General features: G+C 45.3%; 1 protein-coding gene across 1 annotated transcript in view; it reads right to left on the reverse strand.

Moving 5' to 3' along the window:
* Nucleotides 1-707: 707 nt before the first annotated feature.
* LOC121046269 overlaps nt 708-19065 on the reverse strand; it is a 157338-nt gene continuing 138980 nt past the window's right edge. The window contains exon 3 of the mRNA XM_042294082.1: nt 708-1217. Within this exon, the coding sequence (XP_042150016.1) occupies nt 837-1217 (381 nt within the window). The 3' untranslated portion in view covers nt 708-836. The remainder of the gene's footprint in view (nt 1218-19065) is intronic.

The following is a 19065-nucleotide window of genomic DNA, read 5'->3' on the forward strand; positions in this document are numbered from 1 at the left end:
CCAAACTGCTTTAGAGGAAAGGACCGCCAAAGCAGGAGGATGACCTGCCACACTGTAATAAATGTATACTACGCCTATGAGGTCATTTTTGAGAAAGGAGCTTGCTAACGGCCTTTACGAAAAAGAGTACTGTCGACAATAGGCACTAACGGCATTGCTAGTATATAAGCAATATGCATCTGTATAGATAACGCGCACCAACTCCGAGAAGATGCATATTTTCTTTTTCTTTAATGTTTTTTAGGTCTTCAGAAACAGGAGGAATTTTAGTATATTCTCATCAAGGCTCCCAGTGTTACGTTTTCGTATGTTATGCAATTAAATCTACATTATGAGAGAAGGCTTCCACTCTCGTATTTTAATTATACGCGCTTTTTTTTAATTGTTAGTAGGATTAAGATTACAAACCCATCATATTTTAAACGGTTATAAAACTGTTTTGGTTTCTTGAACGCAAAGGGGCAACAACGGACAAACAGAAAACACGACAGAAACGAGTCCATATGTGCATGCCGTGTTTACTGTTTGTCAGTTGTATCCCCTTTGCGTTCCAGAAACAAAAACAAAAAAAAAATTCTAATCCACATGCTCTCCTGCTTTTATCTATAAAATTGTGTCGATAAATATCTTCCCTTTAAGTTTCATTTGCTAGCGGTCTCCCGGTCAACATCAGAGGACGGGGCATCTTGTCGGCCGTATGACGCAGCTCTTTTAGCGGAAAGGACATTTACTAACAAGGTCGTTTAGGTTGTCGTCTGACAGGGGCATTTCACAGGCCAATGAGAAGGTAGGGACACAACCACCCGATGGGGACGTCGCGGAGCAGCGGAGCTGGCCTACAAGAGGGCACACATAAAGGCCGCGTCCTGCATCATGTTCTGCAGCGGCAGTTGTGTGTCCATAGGAAGCAGTTCTACGGTAAGCGGCCTCTCGGAGCGTGCCTGCTGGCACTTGCGACAGTCACAGGGCAGCCTGTCTTCAGCGATCGAAGACAGCGTATCGTCGTCGTCCTCATTCACAACCCCGGGGATGGTGGTCGCTGTTCGGTGCGTGCTGCCGTGAACGCTAGGCAGCTGCTGGTCGGCGGTCGACTGTTGCTGCGCTTGCTGCTCTCGCCGCTTGGCCTCCAGGGCGGCCAGGAGATGCGGATTGCACTGGGGGCAGTTGGGGTCCAGCTGGACAGGTTGGGACTTCTTCTTGCCGAACAGCCGGAACTTCTGCGCAAGGTGTTAAGTGGAATATGATGGACATCACTTGTAAGACGCGTGAACGCGTCACTCGCAAGGGAGCTACCATCACAAGAAGCAAGTGTCACAAGCTGGTTCGACCGCATGGTCTTAGGTGAGAGCATCGGGTAATTTTGTGGCATTATGCCTCTTTTTCACTTTGTTCTGGAGGGCGTGAAAGACCTTCTCCGGGCTCAAGACTATAGCTTGCGCGTTGGCACTATTTTTATAACACTACTTAGAATTATTATTGCAACAAACAATGTGTTACAAGGCTGAGAAAAGGGACACGTCTCGCTCGAACGAGACGCATGTGAAGGTCATGTAAGCGATTTATCCCCGTAGGAGCTCTATTGCTGTATCATCTGGGCTCTTGCACGACAAACACGGTGCCCAACTATAGACCCCTTTAAAAAAGTTTGCGCCCACTAGTGACTACTTCGCCAGTCAACCAAATCCGCCATTGCTTGGGCACGCACTCTGACCATCTCTTGGACACGAGGGGTGCCTTAGCGTTTGCGTGAACTCGGCTGAGCTCGTCAGGAGAACGAGCGCTGCGAAAGCATTCGGCGAGGACTCGGGTCCAATCACGTGCTTCGTGCCCCAGAAATAGCGAGCGCCAGAGTTGCTTGGTCGGGTTTTGAACATTTTTTTTCCATTCCACAAACAAAGTTCAACGCACACGTCATTTGGTATGTTGGTTTCGCGCTTCCATTCTCACTTTATTTCGAACATTGTCATTTCGCACGTGCCTACACGTGCGAAATAACAAGTCGACCAGATGTAGTTAGCCAATTTGGCGACAGAAAACAGGAATCTACAATCGGTCGAAGATAAATATGTGGAAGAAAGATGCTGCCCCGTCCCCCGCTGCGGAGAAGAGCGGAACCAAGATCCCTTTTACCCTAAAGCTCCAAACGCACTAAATAGTCTGTAAACGACGTGAAAGCTTTGGAACGCTCCGGACCTGGAGAATAGCTGGAGAGAGGAAGCAGCTTTCAAGGATAAGAGCTTGCGCTTCCAACCTGTTCTGTGCTATGTTTCAGCGTGCATGTCTGGTCTTCCCTCGTAACCAGCGAACAAGTAATGACCACATGGCCCATAGCTTAGAGTGTACGTGTTCTCACAGATCTGACGAAATCCAAGGCCAATCATATATAAACATTTTCACCATATTCATCTGTTCAACAAAACTCCGATCGACGGAATCCTGGCTCCAAATGAATGATTTCTTGTCGAATTATTTCCATCTCTAAGCATCACCTTGATGTGCGTCGTTACAATAAAGAGACAATTGCAATGATTTGGCGCAAGGAGATCACCCCATCCAATGACGAAAAGCTGGTTACGACAAATCACACGTTTTTATTAGAGAATATATAGATGGGAGGTAATTACATTCAGAATCGCGGACCTATGAATCCAGAGTTTGCAAATCCGAGCTTTCGGAACCAAAATACTCAAGAAAACTAAGTGTAGACGACACCAAAATAGCACAAACATAGCTTTAAATACTACTGATTAATTTCTTATCGACGTGCTAATTTTGTTTAGAGGAAGAAGTTTTTTTTATTCCGAACTTTAAAAATACGTGTAATACATCAGCACTGGCAGGCCCCCGCGGTGTGGGTCGCCAATATGGTGATCTATTACTGGATTACACATTAATATGAGCCCTTCCCTAATGAGCAGAAAAATGTTTTGATATGATGTGTCCATTAAACATATCAGAACTTATACAACGTACAAGTGGTATACAAGATTTTATACCATCTTGTGTGTTCTTGTATGTTTTTGAACATATTTATATAATGTTCTTCACTAGTTTGCTTTGTTTAATTGCTACATTGTAGTTTTTTTACACGCACTAATTGGCAGAAAAAAGGATAATATCCTCCAACTCAAGAATTTTAGGGACAAGAGTCTCGTGCGCCACGAAAAAGAGGTGCGTCGTATTTGGTGTTAATTGTCCGTTAAAGTTGCAACAAGGCGGGTTGAGACACTTGTGCGCGAAAAAAACCGAGCGAATACGAACGAAACGCGAGAAGAAAAGGGTAAACTATAGCATGAATACGGCTTCAAAAAACTCTCCGGCTTCTGTATCCTCTTCTTGTACAACGCAAGATTGGAGCGTTATACGAACTTCGCAAGATCGATAAAGGAGCGAATACAAACAGTTGCAGGATTATTTGGAAGTGAAAGCTTTATATAAATATTTTATTTTGCTGACTTTTTTTTTCGGCAAATAAAGCAGGTTTCCAAAGTCGACGAGAGGAAATGTGAAGGAACTCCCGCTTCGGTATGCAAACATATGGGCACATTTTGTGTGCTCAAGCCGCACTGAAAATGAATAAGGCGGCGATTTCATTGGACTGTACGTACCTTCGTGCGTATTGACAGACGAAATCTACGAACATATACAACAAACCGGTGAGAGTGTCGTGCAAATCTGAACAATGAGGAACAGTGGAATGATATTGGGCTCCCTGCACGTGGATGTAGAAGCATATTATTGATTCGAGAGCAATAGGATTATTCGCAGCGGTTACGTACCGCGGATTTGGGAGAGATTACTTTTAAAATCTGTTGTTGACGCCAAGGCAGCACGTCCTGGTCCCCATTTCATTATTACCGTAGGCAGACGAAGAGTTTTGATATCAAAGAGATTGGATGAGTGGGCGCTATTAATCCTACTGATATCATACACTCCTGTGACAAATGCCTTCCAAGAAACAAGAGCAGAAATGCAACCCGAATGCATGCTGTATCACATCCGATGCCCGTTTTGTGTCACCTGTCTCTAAAATACCCCCCCAGATGGAGCCATCTGGTTTCCCGGCACTCAGACGCACGGTTTGCTGACATCGTCAACGATGGAGGGGGAAGCCCAGCGTCCAGGCAGCGCTCCTAACTTCCAGGCTGTGCATCCCTGATGTTTGAAAACTGCTAACAATTTGCGTTGTGCTCGAACAAAGGCCAAAACTGATTTCGCCGTATCAATAACTCATGAGGCACCAATGCATCCTGTATCAGATATAATACACAGATTATTTCTTTGTTTTTGGGTCAAAAATTTAATAAACTTTTTTAAATCATTTTTAGAATCATGTGTTATAATAGCAAGCATTCCTAAATAATTTCGTGTAAAAATACGCAATGTAAACTTAACGCTCCCCCTTTATTATATTTATTTTATGCTCCAGCCCCAACCACACACACACACACAAACACGCACGCACGCACACGCACGCACAGTGGTGATGTGGACTTTGGGGAGTGACCGCGAAGTGGAGAGTAGTTGGTGGACTTAAACCGAACAACAAGGGAGATGTGTGAGTGAAGGCACGAGACCAAGAGAATGAAATGACACCGGCGGATTAGCCAGCTGAGGCACGATTCCGGACAGTCGTTAAGGGCTGTAGGGACGACGCTCAGGCAGGTCAAGATCACCGTTACTGCCACAGAGACACCAGCAAAAGCATGGACATGATGGCTGCGCCCAAGGAGCCTTCTAAATATATTTTCTTTTGCCAGTCAGGCTCTTCTTGTTTCACATACACTGTTTCCAGAATTCGGACTCCTCAACATTTACCATCCTCCTCCCAATTCTGGCATCCGCGACAGGACACTCTCTAACATCCAGAGAGGTGAACTCTAAGGCGAGGTTGTGTGGACATGGAGCTAGAGAAGGTAATTAATTGCCTTAGGAAATGACTAGAGACTTCAGAATGCAAGTCGTAAGGAATGGCTGGCAAGACGTCTAAAGTTTTCCAAAGGTGAGCTGTAGGAAGTCCAAGAGTGGTACAAAGTCGAGCGCGAGCGGCCTCTTATAACTTGTAGGGCAGAGGAGAAACCACTAGAAGTTGAAATGGAAGTAGGGGGAGCCACAGACGTTGCAAAGCTTGAGAAACAGTGCAGGGAACTGCAAAGAACGATTAGGCGAAATTCAAGAGGACCAGGATAGGTCAAGCTACGGATGAGATGGGAATGAAAGGGATTGCAGGACTCGCAGCTATATAGAAAAAGAAATCAAGGGAAAACAAGGAGGGATCACTGATCCAGTGATCCCTCCTTGGACCAGTGATCTTTGCCATGGAAAAAAAGCTAGAGTGTCAGGAAACTGAAAGGTGCCTTCTAGAGAAAGAGAAAGAGGTAATGACGGATGGAAAAGTAAGGGAAAGGCTATGTTGGTGGCCAGTTGTGATTTTCAAGAGATGGCAAGTCATAGAAGCCCAGAAGGTAGCGGCGGCACGCACGCCGGTGTAAAGATGAAGACGCGTAGAAGGAACAAAGTCGCTGGAAGTAGATCTGTAACGAAAACAAGTTTACTGAGAAACTTGTTCAACAACATTATGAACGGAAAACTACGACGAAGAGGTGGCTCCCAGCGTAGCCGGTATCTGAGAAAGAGCCGAGTCTTTCACAACGCAGCTCTTATGAAGCGGTCCTAATTGGCCCAGCCATATTGTACGGCAAGCACAACGAACAATTGATCATAGCGCCCACATGGTCAAGTCCTCAGCGCTAAGAAGTTAGAGATTATATGCTCAACGCCACAGCGGAAAGCCTGTTTGCGTCAAGAGGAGCATCCTTTGAAGACGCAGCCTGTTGACAAGGACGTACAGAGCTTCAAAGACAGGGTGCACAGGTCGAGAAGCGAAGTGCCTGTTGCTGTTGATCCGATGCAGCGTCAGCAGGACAGTCATAAACACGACCATGAATCACTTGATGTGGAAAGGCCTTCGATGTGCCATGCGTGTTATTTTTGGTTGAGTGTTATTTTTGGTTTTTGGTTGTGCGAATATTCGAAATTTCGAATAGTATCTCCGAATAATACAGTATTTGATATTCGCTTCGAAAAGAACTGCACTATTCGCGTTTTTCGAAACGTTGATTGCGCCGGGTTAGCCCCGTTAAGTGCGCTTCTTACCAAGCACCAGTGCGCTGCGGAGAAGCAAAACCCGCGGAAGTGAGCTCCGCGGGTGTTGCTTCTGCGCATTACACTGGTGCTCGGTAAGAAGCGCACTTAACAGGGCAACCCGCCGCGATAACCAAAGTCGTAATTGCGTGATTGGAAGAAACGCATACATTAAAAGCGGGAAGGTGCACCCGTGCCGACTGTATCTGAAAATATACGGAAACTTTGTGAATGTGCATATCTACATTGTAATAGATGTTTCAACATTAAACTTTTATGCAAGAGTATACTATGTTAGGCAGAGATGCTTTTCCAACCTGTGTTCATTATGCACGATTTTAACTTGAGATTAAATAGAGAATATTTTATATTGCAAGATTTGTAAATTCATTCAATTGGTATAGTTGGCCATCTCTATAGGATTCATTTCATGTCAAATGCGTCGTTTGCTTGCCATCCCAAAACACCAGACCTTCTGAGGTCACAGTTTTCTCTTGATAATGCTTTTCAAGATATCCTAAAATTGTGTGGTTGTTACGTAATTTGAGTGTGAACATTGTTGCTTCTCTTTATTCTGTTTATCTCGCTTTTTCTGTTAATGCTGTAGTCTGTATGGTATGTTGATAATTTTCTTTTTAGTGCTGCAAATGCCAATGTGGGGGCCTGTGGCTTTGTCAAGCTGGTCTTGTGACCGCTTTTTCCACAAGCCTCCAGTATCATGTACCCTGTATTTGATGCAAATAAAAACCAACAACAACAAAAAAAAATAGATAGATTAAGGTTAGCTTATAAATGAACAAGTGAAATAACCTTCACAGGTTTAGTTGGGTTTTCGTCTAAGCATTATGCAATGGTAGTGAAAGGCGTGGAAAAACTATTCGATATTCGAATCGAAAATATTCGGCCAAAACCACTATTTGCTTCGAATTCGCTTCGAGCTCAAAATCCACTATTCGCACAAGACTATTGAACATACGAAACGAACATTGCCTTGGAAACTGAATGAGCTTTCTCCGTGTATTATGTCGAAGGAATGTATGTGGGTGCGTTTTCTTTTAATGTTAACTGTGTTTTCTCGTATTGCGTCCTTTGCTGCAGCTATGGTGTTCTTTATTTTTTGGGGGTCGGTTTGACAATACGCGAGAGCATACTCTAGAGATTCGATTGGACAGGAAATAACTAAAGTCCTCCGGGGGTTCGCTTTTAAAAGAATTTGCTTGTAAACTGGTTTGAAGTTCAAAATGCAAAGGTTTTGAGACGAGTTGAAAAGCGCGTATTGTAAAACGTACTGGAAGAGTCCTGAAATGTTTTGCACTACGAAGTTAATTTTAAGGTTTGAGTACCCTGAGTGCCGATATAGTTTGAATGTGTATGTGTTCGCAGTCAATATTTGTGTGCCGCAAATTTTACGCGATAGCTTTAAGCAGCTCGTGTCACAGAAAAGCCGTGTGCGTGTGTTGTGTGCGGAGCGGGCTCCTACACCCGTCTGTCACTGCGCCGTGAGAAAAGTCGGCAAGTCGGCGTCGGCGGCGTTTTGATGGGAAACTCCTAATTGGTCGATTGGGTCATGAGGTCACAGCACATAACCTCGCGCGGGAATTTCAAACAAGCCACAACGCTCGCGTGGAACATGACGTTACGCGTGGAATGAAAGGGATGAGAAAATATCACATGTAATGCGAATTAAAGGCCGCCGCATGTCTGCAATAATTGAACTTTTTAAAGTCATGTTTGAAGAATTTTAGGCGGGATTCGAACCCACGACCCTTCGGTTGCGAGCAAGACACGCTACTATCTATACTCTCTTTCACGATAACGTAGCGAACTGTGGAGGCTAGGGCCCCGCGACCCAATAAGAGCGTAACACCTACCCTTTCACCTAAGTACACGCATACAAAACGGACGCACACACACGATTACCGAGGGAGATTGCAATTAACTGATTTATAACAAATATATGCTTGTTTTGGAACGAAGAAACATTTTTATTTATTTGTATGACAAGGTTTACTTGTTTTGCTTGGCTACGTTACTCTTACTACTTGGCATGCAGATACTTGGCAGAAGGATCATACACTATATGTACCTATCATGTCGTTTAACACCTGAGTCTGTGGTGCACAAAAAAAACTTTTAGTCGAAGGAACAGACATAGAAGGGGCGGGACGTTCCCTTCTTTGTTCCCTTCTGTGTCTGTTCTTTCGACTAAAAGTTTTTCATTTTCTGCACTACAGTTTCAAGTGTTAAACGACATGATTAGCTCTCACCAGCTCGCCTGCGCGCTCAGTGTTTTCACTAAATGTATATTCATACAGCAATTTTTATGAAGCTAACGCATTTTTCGGAAAATAAACTGAAGCATTTTTAGAATTTAGTTACTATATATTACAAATGGTAGTTGAATGTATAAAGTTTTTCGAATGTGCCGCTTAAGAAAAGAGAAAGAAGAAATTCACGGGAAGTTTATTAAATGTGTACATTCATAGCCTCCTCCGTATTGACAAAGCCTGGAAGATTGCCATGTGACGGGGCCGCCGAAAGTGAAAAGGTAGAGCGGCAGACAAGAGTAATGTAACGGGCGCCCCGCTGCGGCGAGACGCCGAAACACACTTGTCCCGAGCGATGGAATGTCCGCTCGTGCTACTTGCGTTCCTCGGGCTACCGCTTCTTTTTTCGTCGGGTTTGAAAACCATGTTTCCGGTCCTCGCCGCTGCAAAAGCTGTGCACTGAATACCAGACTCCCCGAGAAATGCTCTGCGCTACAAGATCCTGGCGCTCCAAATCTGCCACCGGGCACTCTATGGGTCCGTCATTGAACTGCCAGGCTTTGTGAGTATAGAGGAGGCTATGGTGCATCAGACAGATGTTGCAACTGTACTGCCGTACAATCGTTCCCTTTAATTTATAAACGTGCAGTCAGTAAACCATATTATGCTCTTTAAATCTTAATGTTTGAAGGCCTAGGCCCGACAGGCGCACGTGTAGTGATGCCTGCGCTGATCAAAATAATTAGCAATAAAAATAAAACCCCTCTTTTAATGCGTAAGCATTAACTGTCCCATGGAGCGGGCTGACGTCATCAGTTTGAAGCTCGAAAACGGCACCTAGTTTCCGCGATTTCGCCTTCGGTTTCATTGGCTGGCTCGCGTCGACGGGGCTCCATCGGCCGCTGCGCTCGTCCGTTTCCACGAACGCTCACCCCATGGCGCTGCGTGTCCATCAGCACGCCGTTAACACGCAGCGTCCAAGGTCACCAGGGGAGCACGCGCGCTGACCGGCGACGAAAAGTATGCAGCCGACGAAAAAGGGAGCGGACAAGCGGACGAGCGGACGAGCGGCATGCATGCTTTTGCATTCTCGACTCATAAGAAGTGCTTAGGTGTACCACAAACTAAACGGAACATTATGGTTATTTGATAAGCTAAAATTTTAAAGCGGTGGCTTTAAGGAGCTCGTGTGGCAGAAAAGCCGGCGTTGGTGGGCCGGGAAAATCCTGATTGGTTGAGAAGTAATTCATTTGCCTTCAACAAAACATTCGAAGATTTTTAGACGAAGCGGGATCGAACATACGACCCTTCATTTACGAGCCAGACACGCTGCCGACTAGGCCACGCAGACGTTTTTTCTTTTGTGTTTTTTTTTTATTTATTCAGTGCTTAAAAACAGACTACCCAGATCTTTTGGGTAGCTGTAGAATTAAAATTCCTACATACACAACAGCACACGCAACAGGCTTGCCCAATCAGGCGTTGCCTCCGTACACTGAAAAACACTCTTCACCTGAGTAACAAGTTTCGTGAAACACTCTGGAGCAGATTTTGGTTTCTCTACAGCATGGTGCACATCCATACGAGATTTCCCCAGAGCAAACAAACCAAACTCCATGAGGATATCGAGTGGGACCCTCTCTTGTTTGTCTACAAGAAGGAACCAAATAGAATTTGATGTTATCTCTTTGTCTTTTTTACAGTGCGCTTTAGGACGTTTCAGAACATGATTGCGTCCCAGCAGTCTATGAATATATAGTTAGCACCCCAAGGTAAAAACATACCTCTCTCAGCCAACCATACTTTAACGGGGAATGTGGCACTATGCAGCCGGAAAAAGAAGGATTTCAAGGCTGGGGGGATCCACATCTTCTTTAGGCGAACCAAGAAATCATCCCCAGGCATGTTAATGAACAAAATTCTGTACAACGGGGCGGGAAGAACACTATCAATAAGATGTTAGGTCAACTTTTTTCTGGTGACAGCTAACAAAATACCCCCGAGAGTAACGCGCCATTAAGAAGTCTAAAGCATTCACCACCTCCTTCACAAAACCGACCTTCCCAACGGGAGGGCCAATGGTAGAAGAGACCAGAAAGGAAGGCAAGCGAGAAGTTACTTTTGTTTTAAATATTGCTTGTAAAAGGGGATGTTTTTTTGTTTGTTTGTTTTTTGTTTCTCAAGAAAAGGCAACGTGAAACAATTTGTCGGACAAATAAGTGGAACCGGCCGAGTCCTCCGTTTGTCACTGGACAAAAAAGGTTACCGCGTCTCATTGGTTCCCCCGTGCTTTTCGATATGAAAACAGCAAACACTCTGTGCATTTTTTTTTTGTATACTAGTTCGTGTACAGTCTAGGACTTGTATTACATACCACAGCTTGGCAATTAGAAAAACATGGCAGACAGTGGCTCTAGTGAATATTGACATGTCACGGGCACACCATTTGGTTGCCCGCTCTCTTCAATCCTCAACAACGTTGTTCCAATATTCTGAATTAGTTTGCATATATTGTAGCGGGGTTCCTAGGTACTTGCTCGGCCCGCAGCTTCAATTAAAACATCTCTGAAATATTGAGGGGTGCATCCCACTCACCGTACTAGGTACCATTACATTTGCCAACATTAACAACGGCACGTGTTGCTTTGCAAAATTGTGTAAACAGTTCTAAAACACGATCAACACTCTCTTTGTTACTACAGAACGCAGCAATGTCATCTGTATACGCTAGAACCTTAGTTTCTACGTCACCCATCCGAAAACCTTGAACTTGTTTCGACCGAATAATACTTAAACACAGTGGTTCCAAATAAAGAGAAAACAATAAAGGCGACATTGGGCAGCCCTGACGTACCGAGGAAAAAACATTTATAGCGGGCGACAGTGAATTATTTAAAATTGGTTTCGTCGTGTACCCTTATAGGCTATTTTAACACCTTCGATTATAATCTCTCCCTCATTAGCCCGACCCAAAACCTCCCAAAGAACGTCATGAGACACCTTGTCGAATACCTTTGCTAAATCAATTTGCAGCATTGCAACTGAACTTCCTTCAGCTAAAGAGCTTCCAAAATAGTCCGCGTCACGTGAATGTTTGTCTGGATAGACCTGCCTTTGATTCCAGAGGTCTGGTGTGTTCCGACCAGCCAGTAAATCACATGCTGAAGTCGTCTCGCTAGAATTCTCGAAAAAAAGTTTATAGTCAACATTAGAAAGTGCTATAGGTCTATAACCAGTTACACGCTGTCGCACACTTATAGCATCGGATTTAGGAATGAGCACTGTGTGCGACCGAAGGAACGATGGAGGCAAAGTTTGATACGCTTTATGTACTACCCCAAGGAGAAAGTTCGTTCTTAAATTTCTGGTAAGACTCTCCTCCAAGACCATCCGGGCCAGGTGTCTTGTGTAACGCTAAGCCGTCAATCGCGCTTTCTACTTCACTCAACGTGATAGGTCCCTCGAGCCACTCGTTTTGCTGGTTTGATAACTCGGGCGCTTTCAATAGCGTCGTCCTAACATCTGTCATACTCGTCGGCATATCGTGGCCTCCAAAAAGTTGCTCGTAATACTTGACGAAAGCGAGTTCAATTATATCTTTATCATTGCTGATAATACCGCGATTCTCAACGGCAATGTTTTGTTTATCTAAAGCGTACTTCCTTTCATCAGCCAAGGCGCGGCTCGTGGGCTGTTCTCCTAAGAGAAATTTGCGTGCTCTTGCTCGAATTATCGCACCGCGATAGCGCTCTTGGTGAAAGCCGTCAAGCCTTCCTTGTGCTTCTTTAATCGCCGAGTAATGCAAACCGGGATGTTTTTGTTCGTTCTGCAGTAGGTTAATCAAATATTTGCTCATCATTTTTTCTTTGTTTTTAGCGTGGAACTTTAAAAAAGACGACCTTTCTATAGCCAGTGATTTAACTTTTTGCTTAATGTTTTCCCACATTTTCATGCAACTGATGGTATCATCTGCGAACACCGCCTCAAAAGCTTCTTTTATTCCTTTACAGAAAGTCTCGTCATTCAACAAATCGACATTTAATTTCCATGGCTCGTATTTGAAATTCGGTGCCCTCTTCATTCCGCACCCCAACGTAACTGTGACAAGAGTGTGATCGCTAAAAAAAAAAAAAGCGGTTTCAAGTGATAGCCTGAGACGACATTGCTTATCTCTGCCGAAATATGAATCCTATCCAAACGCGCGTGGGACGACCGCTGGAGATATGTAAAACGAAATTCTTTCCCCGAGTTGTCGAGATGGGCTACGTCTTCCAATTTATATTAATTTATGAGTTCATTCAAAACTCTAGCACTCCAATCGAAATTTTTCTTGGCACATACCCTGTCCTCGTCGCTACATACACAATTAAAATCTCCCCAAAACACAATAACCTTGTCACTTTGTAGATACTGCTCCAAAAACAGAAAAAGTAGGAATCTTTCGCTGACATTATTAGGCGCGTATAAACACATTACAAGTACTCCTTGGTTTAGACACTTGAAATCACAGATAATGAGTCTGCCTTGATCATCTGTAATAACGCTGGAAACGATGAGCTGTTTGGACTTTTTAAGAAATCAGAAACACCCAGCGGACGCTCCAACGGAGTGACTTACGCAAAACTCGTAGCAGCGAAGGAAAGGTTTCAGTGCTTGTTCAATGTGATCGCGATTTTTCATTTTTGTATCCTGCAATGCCAGAATATCTAGCTTTTGCTCCTGTACTAGACGCTGCAGTTGGTCCTGTTTATTTGTCGAGTTAAGTCTACGCACGTTGAAAGTCGCAAAACTGAGAGGCTCAAGAGGTGCAAACATACTTCTACACGTTTGTTTTTAAACTAATAGACAAGCGTTTCCCTCTACAAGGATCAAAAAACGTTGTACTTTCTCATGAGCAATTCGTTTCGCGTCACTCAGTGAGTTTTTCTTACTGCGATCGTCTGTGGGCATCCGAGGGTTGAGCACAAAGCGAGCTTTCTTATAGGTCCTTGAGTTGCCCATGACGTTGAACTTTGCTCCTCTTCGCCAGGCGCGTCCGGGACGGGAGGTCGGTCCGGCTGGCTTTTCCCTGTCGCGTTGGTCTCGTTCATAGGCTCATGTTGCCCGGTGATTGGATAGAACTGTTGCCGCTGGTCGCCCTCGGCCGCTGTACAGATGTAGGTTTCCTTCGGCGCTGTCTTTTCTGCGTGAGGGTATTCACGGATGTCGTCGTTCTCAATCCAGTGCTTTGTGAACTCGGAGGTTCCGTCGTGAGACGCCTCTGCTCCATCGTCGTTCCCCGCTCCAGTGTCCGGCCTTTTCGGCGTGTCCTTTGGCGCCTCCGGTGCAGCGGTCTGTACAGCTTCCTCTGCCGCGGTTGCGTCCATGAACATCTCTGACTCATCCTGTTCCTTGCAGTCCCGAGCGATGGAAGCATACGTGGTCACACATTCCTCCGTCGCATGTCCGAAACGGTTGCAGTCGGTGCATCGGGGAACGCGACATTCTAGCCGGATGTGCCCGGTTCGTCTCCAGCGCAGGCACAGAAGTGCTCTCCCTGGCACCAGGACCAGGACTCTGCATCCCTTCAGTCGCACTTCGTGGGGAATTTAGTCGACCCTCATACCCTCATTGCGGGTCATTTGCACGAGACGCGTGTTGGACTCGACATTTTCAAAACCTTGTTCTCTGAAGCGCTCCCTGGTTGTTCAGGACACGTTCCTGAACTTTTCCAGCTCCTTTCGCACTTTGAAGTTCGGTACATCACATGGCACCCAGTGAAGTTTCAGCTAGAATTCATTGCTCGCCGGGTCTATCACGAGGCACCGCCCTTCCTTCACCACAAGTTCTTTCGCGTTCACCAGCTTTTGCTTCGCAGCTAAAGAATGCAGTCTCAACATCCACACATGGTTCACCTGGTACGCACCTGCTGATGCCAAGTCTTTCATGATGTCCAGTTTTTCCAGCTCGTGTCTGAAGTCCTGTATGCGGTAAGGGCGTTTCTTCACATCGCAGTGTAAAAACACCACGTTCGTCGCGATGTGTCCAGCGGGCAGGCATGGCAGCATAATCTGATAATATTTTACAGTTTCCTTCGCGTTATCTGCAGAAGTACCACGGCCAGAAATGGCCGATGTAACCGCCCCTGCGGAGCGCATGACTCGACGTCCGTCTGCTATCGCTGCCGGAAGAAGAATCCGACTAAGCCACGCAGACACTTATTTTTCTTTATTGCTTTACTTTGACAGTGAACAAAAAACCACAATCCACGATACACTGTACTTGAACATGCAAAATAATGTATTGAGCAGAGATGACGATAAAACGCCGCCTTCGAGGTATTGAGGGGCGGTGAGAATCGTTAAAATTTTCTTATCATCGACAGCTTCAAAAGGCCATCAACCACTCCAGTTTCCGACATATCTTCTGGTACACAGCTGCTATCAAGTTCGCATTTTCAATAAAATAATACCTTACTGGACGGGCATCCAGATCCGCGTGAGGAACTGCAATTCTACACATCTAAATAGCACGGAGACCAAGTAAAAATACGAGGTTATATCGGAAAGGCGTCTCCTCCACAGACTAGAAACGTATTCCACGAGCCTTGAACGGTAGGCCTTTTTTTTTTTTTTTTTTTTTTTAAGGTGCGTTGGAGCACATCTCAGAACAGGATAGCATCTTAGAAGTCCAAGAACTCGTGCTCCACAGTGTACAGCCTCTTGCAAAAAAAAAAAAAAAAAAAAAAAACTCGCCCCATGGTACAAACATGCCCTTTTTCGCTACCATGTCTTTACCAGCAACGTGTTCGTAAGCAGTTAAAAAAAATTCTATAGATTTGGAAACTAGTATTCTTTTCACGGGGTAAAGCACATCACGGTAAGTACTGCCGAGACCAAAGAGCGATACAGTGTGACAGGAAACAGGCATCCAACAGGATCTCGCGTCAGACGCTTTCGTGTGCTTGTACTCTCATCGAAATCGCACATTAAAAAATTGGTTTGCAGAAACAAGCTTTTGAAGGAAGCCCGTTACTTTGCCTTCAGATGTGTCACATATCGAAACAATGAACTTGGGTCGCTCTCTGAACAATCGTGCTTGGATGACAGTTCTCAGAAAAAATCAACCTGGTCTCTCAAAAAGAAAAACAAAAACGCAAAACAAGCTGTCGTATGAACAAAGGCGACGAAGTAAGTCCACCCGACTTCACGCGGCGAAAAAGATTATCTCGTCTCGTTCTTTCCCACGAATACTTCCATATGTACACGGCCATCACACGGTACATACGCGGAAAATGCACACGAGAGCATTGCAAAAACTGTAAGAGGTACCAAAGCTTTGCAACAAAGAATAAATTACACAACACTGCCCTTGCAAAGATTGAAAAATCCTGGCCACCCCACTTTGCGGCTTTAGAACCCATCTCCTCTGTTTTGTTACACCAGAGCACGTTGTTTTCACGGTAGTTGTTCAAAGGTACTCCCATGTGTACACCGGGCTCTGTGAACCACTGAACAGCTTCAAACACATGCGGAGTCACGTGCACCAGCCGTTTGGGCGCAGAATACTTTAGTGAGCTGAACAGCCGCTGAGGCGTCCTCTCTATAAATCGCAACATCATCTGCGTACGCTAATATATTTTAACATCAAATTAAAACTCCGTTACACTTTTTGTTCGTCCATCAGTGGGACTAGAGAAATCTAGCGAACGACAGTGGGGAAAGTGGGTACCCCTTCCGGACAGACGATAACACGGAAACGCGCTTGGTTATTTGTTCGTTAATCACAAGACTGTTCGTGCAGATACTATAGGCCATGTTTACTCCATCAAAATAGTTTTACCCACGCCAACATGGTTTAGAATGCCAAAAATAACATATGGGACACTCGATCAAGAGCTTTTTCAAGATCGACTTGCAAAAGAGCAACTTTCCAGAAATCAGCATCACATAGTTCCAACACGCTACGCGCAACATGAAGGTTACTCATAATCGTACGCCCCTTGATACCGCACGTTGGATGTTCTCCACCACATCCCCAATCACCGATGGCATTTTTTTCGCAAGGATTTTTATTATAATCTTATTGTCAGTATTAGTTAGAGTAATCGGCCGGTAATTTGCCAGATTACGTAGTTTAATAGAATCTTCATTTTTGGAAATAGGGACTGTGTGGGTAAACAAAAACGAAGGCGGAAAAACTTCATCTTTATAACACTCGCGATACAATTGTAGCAAAATACAAGCTAAATATTTTTTATACCTTTTCATAAAAGGCAGCATCCAAACCACTAGGGCCCGGTGATTTTCTCCTTTGCAAACCATCAATGGCTCTTTCTACTTGGGACATACCTATCGGTTGTTCTAACCATTCTTTTATTTCACAACTTATCGTTGGCAGAAGGGGCAAAAAATTATCTGTGAACCAATTCTCTTCTTGGGCTTTGTGACTCAGTAAGCTTTCGTGGAATTCAACAAATGCACGCTCAATCATGCTAGGTTCACACGTCGTGGTATACTGATAAGTAATTTCAGTTATTTCGTTGCCGCGTGCGTATTTCTTTCCTGTGGCGTTTTGCTGGTGCTTCGCCCGCGAGAAACGTTTCTACCCGGGCACGTATTATTGCGCCTCTGTGGTGCTCAGCATCTATAAGCTTTAGCTTGCTCTTGATTTTATCAATTCCATCTAGAAATAACCTTGGGGGTTTGCACTCTTCCTGAACAAGCTCATTCAAAGTCGAGCGCAGTTGTTTTTCCTCTTTTTCCTTCTCGTACTTAAGAGTGATTGATTTTTCTATGGCGTCCATTTTAACTACTCGCTTAAATTCTTCCCCTTCTCCGCTCGTCTCACTCCCGCAAATGTTCCCTAAATTTTTAATTCGTGTATTTATCTTGTCGTTAAACACCTCGCCATCAAGGAGCTTATTGTTCGTTTTCCAGTTGTGCCAATTACTCTTAAATTAGTGTCGGTCTTTTCTTTTTGATCCTAACCAGGCAGTGGTCGGTCGCTAAAGTACACCTTCTCGACAATACAGTGCTCACACAGCGACAGAAGCTCAACCGACACGTATGCTCTGTCTAGCCGTGCGTGGCTGCTTCCCTGAAAATGGGTGAACGGCGCGCCCTTGTGCCCTTTCCGCAATGTGCCACGTCCTGCAAGTAATGCTCATTTACCAGTTCATTTCAAACATCGCCACTGCTATCCCTCCGGTGACCATGAGGGGTCCTGTTTTCTACAGTATATGTACTGTTAAAATCCCCCACCACTACATGCAGTCGTTCACACTTTGAATATTTCGATATACTTAAAAAAAAAAAAATTGGCATTGCTCCGTTTCTACGGTCGGTCGTAAATACCGATTTTACAAAATTTCTGACCTGACAAGAAAATATCAAAATACACGACTCTCACATCTTCACGCGAAGCAACATTGTCAACAATAATACCTGCAGAATTAAAAAAAAATGCATGCACCTCTTAAACTTTTAGACCGCATGGCTGACGCATACATCGTATCGCGACTCAATTGGCGCACCATCTGCTCCGTCTGCTCCTAGCTCTCAATTTTGGTTTCCTGTACCGCTATCACCGTCGAGGTCGTTTTCCAAGAACAACCGCCTGAGCTGGCACTGCCTTCGCCTTGGAGACAGTCCTTTTACGTTTAGAGTAGCTATATACACAATGCGACCTTGAACTATTTCATGATCTCGAAAAATTAAGACATTATGACCCAGCATCAACAATCAGACAATCGCCACTCAGGGAGGTAGCGGGGGAACCACCTTACTCTGACAGCCGGTTTTCACGAGCCGTGGAAGGCGATCGGCTGCATGTCGTATAGCGTCCTTTTTTCTAGGCCAGCTTCCACTGATATTCCAGGCGTCGCAGTGCCAGCCCGCTGGCGGCAGCACTGCTTGCACCCAGGTCTTCCAGTCGCCACTTCGACGTCATCGCGTCCAGGGTCATTTTCTCGCTTGGGCTGTTTCTAGGCGCCACTTCCCTTTTCTTGAAGGTAGACTCTAGAAGGTAGACATCTTCTCCGCTGCCTCTACTGTAACTGCATCCGAACCTGTCGAGTGTTCAAAATACCCCGTGGTGTCCTAGAGCTTTGCGGTCAGCGCCTCGGCGGCCGCTGTGACCACAGAAGGCCCTTCTTTTTTCATTAGGTTACCCTGAGCATTCCTTGCTAGAGGTTACTGTTGCTGTCGAAGACACAGACGCCACAGACGCTAGCGTTGAGGGCGCCGCCTCCTGTTTCGCCTCTTGTTCGTCCATCACAAGCTTGTACGTGTCTTCCTCAACCTGGCGTCCCCCTGCGACGCGAACGTAGCATCGATTGTATTCTTCGCGTTCGTGACCACAGCCACGGCACACCCTACAGCGAGCGGCACCCTGCAACCACGGTGAATGTGTCCAGACCGTTTGCACCGGAGGCAGAGTGGTGCACGTCCGGGAACAACCACAAGTACAGGGCCTCCGGTGAACTGAAGCTGGTGAGGCAGGCCTTCCAGCGTCATGTGTACCTTCAGCGACAGGCGTGACACCCGGGTCGACGACTCGACGCCGTCAAATACGTCGATGTGTCATTTTTTCCGGATTAGACTGGAAGAGTTCACCGTGGCGAACTCTTCCAGTGCCCTTTTCAGGGTGTCATTGGGCACGTCGAAGGGTATCC

This window comes from Ixodes scapularis, unplaced genomic scaffold (assembly GCF_016920785.2).
Source record: "Ixodes scapularis isolate PalLabHiFi unplaced genomic scaffold, ASM1692078v2 PGA_scaffold0__279_contigs__length_252992795, whole genome shotgun sequence".
Classification (NCBI taxonomy): Eukaryota; Metazoa; Arthropoda; class Arachnida; order Ixodida; family Ixodidae; genus Ixodes; species Ixodes scapularis.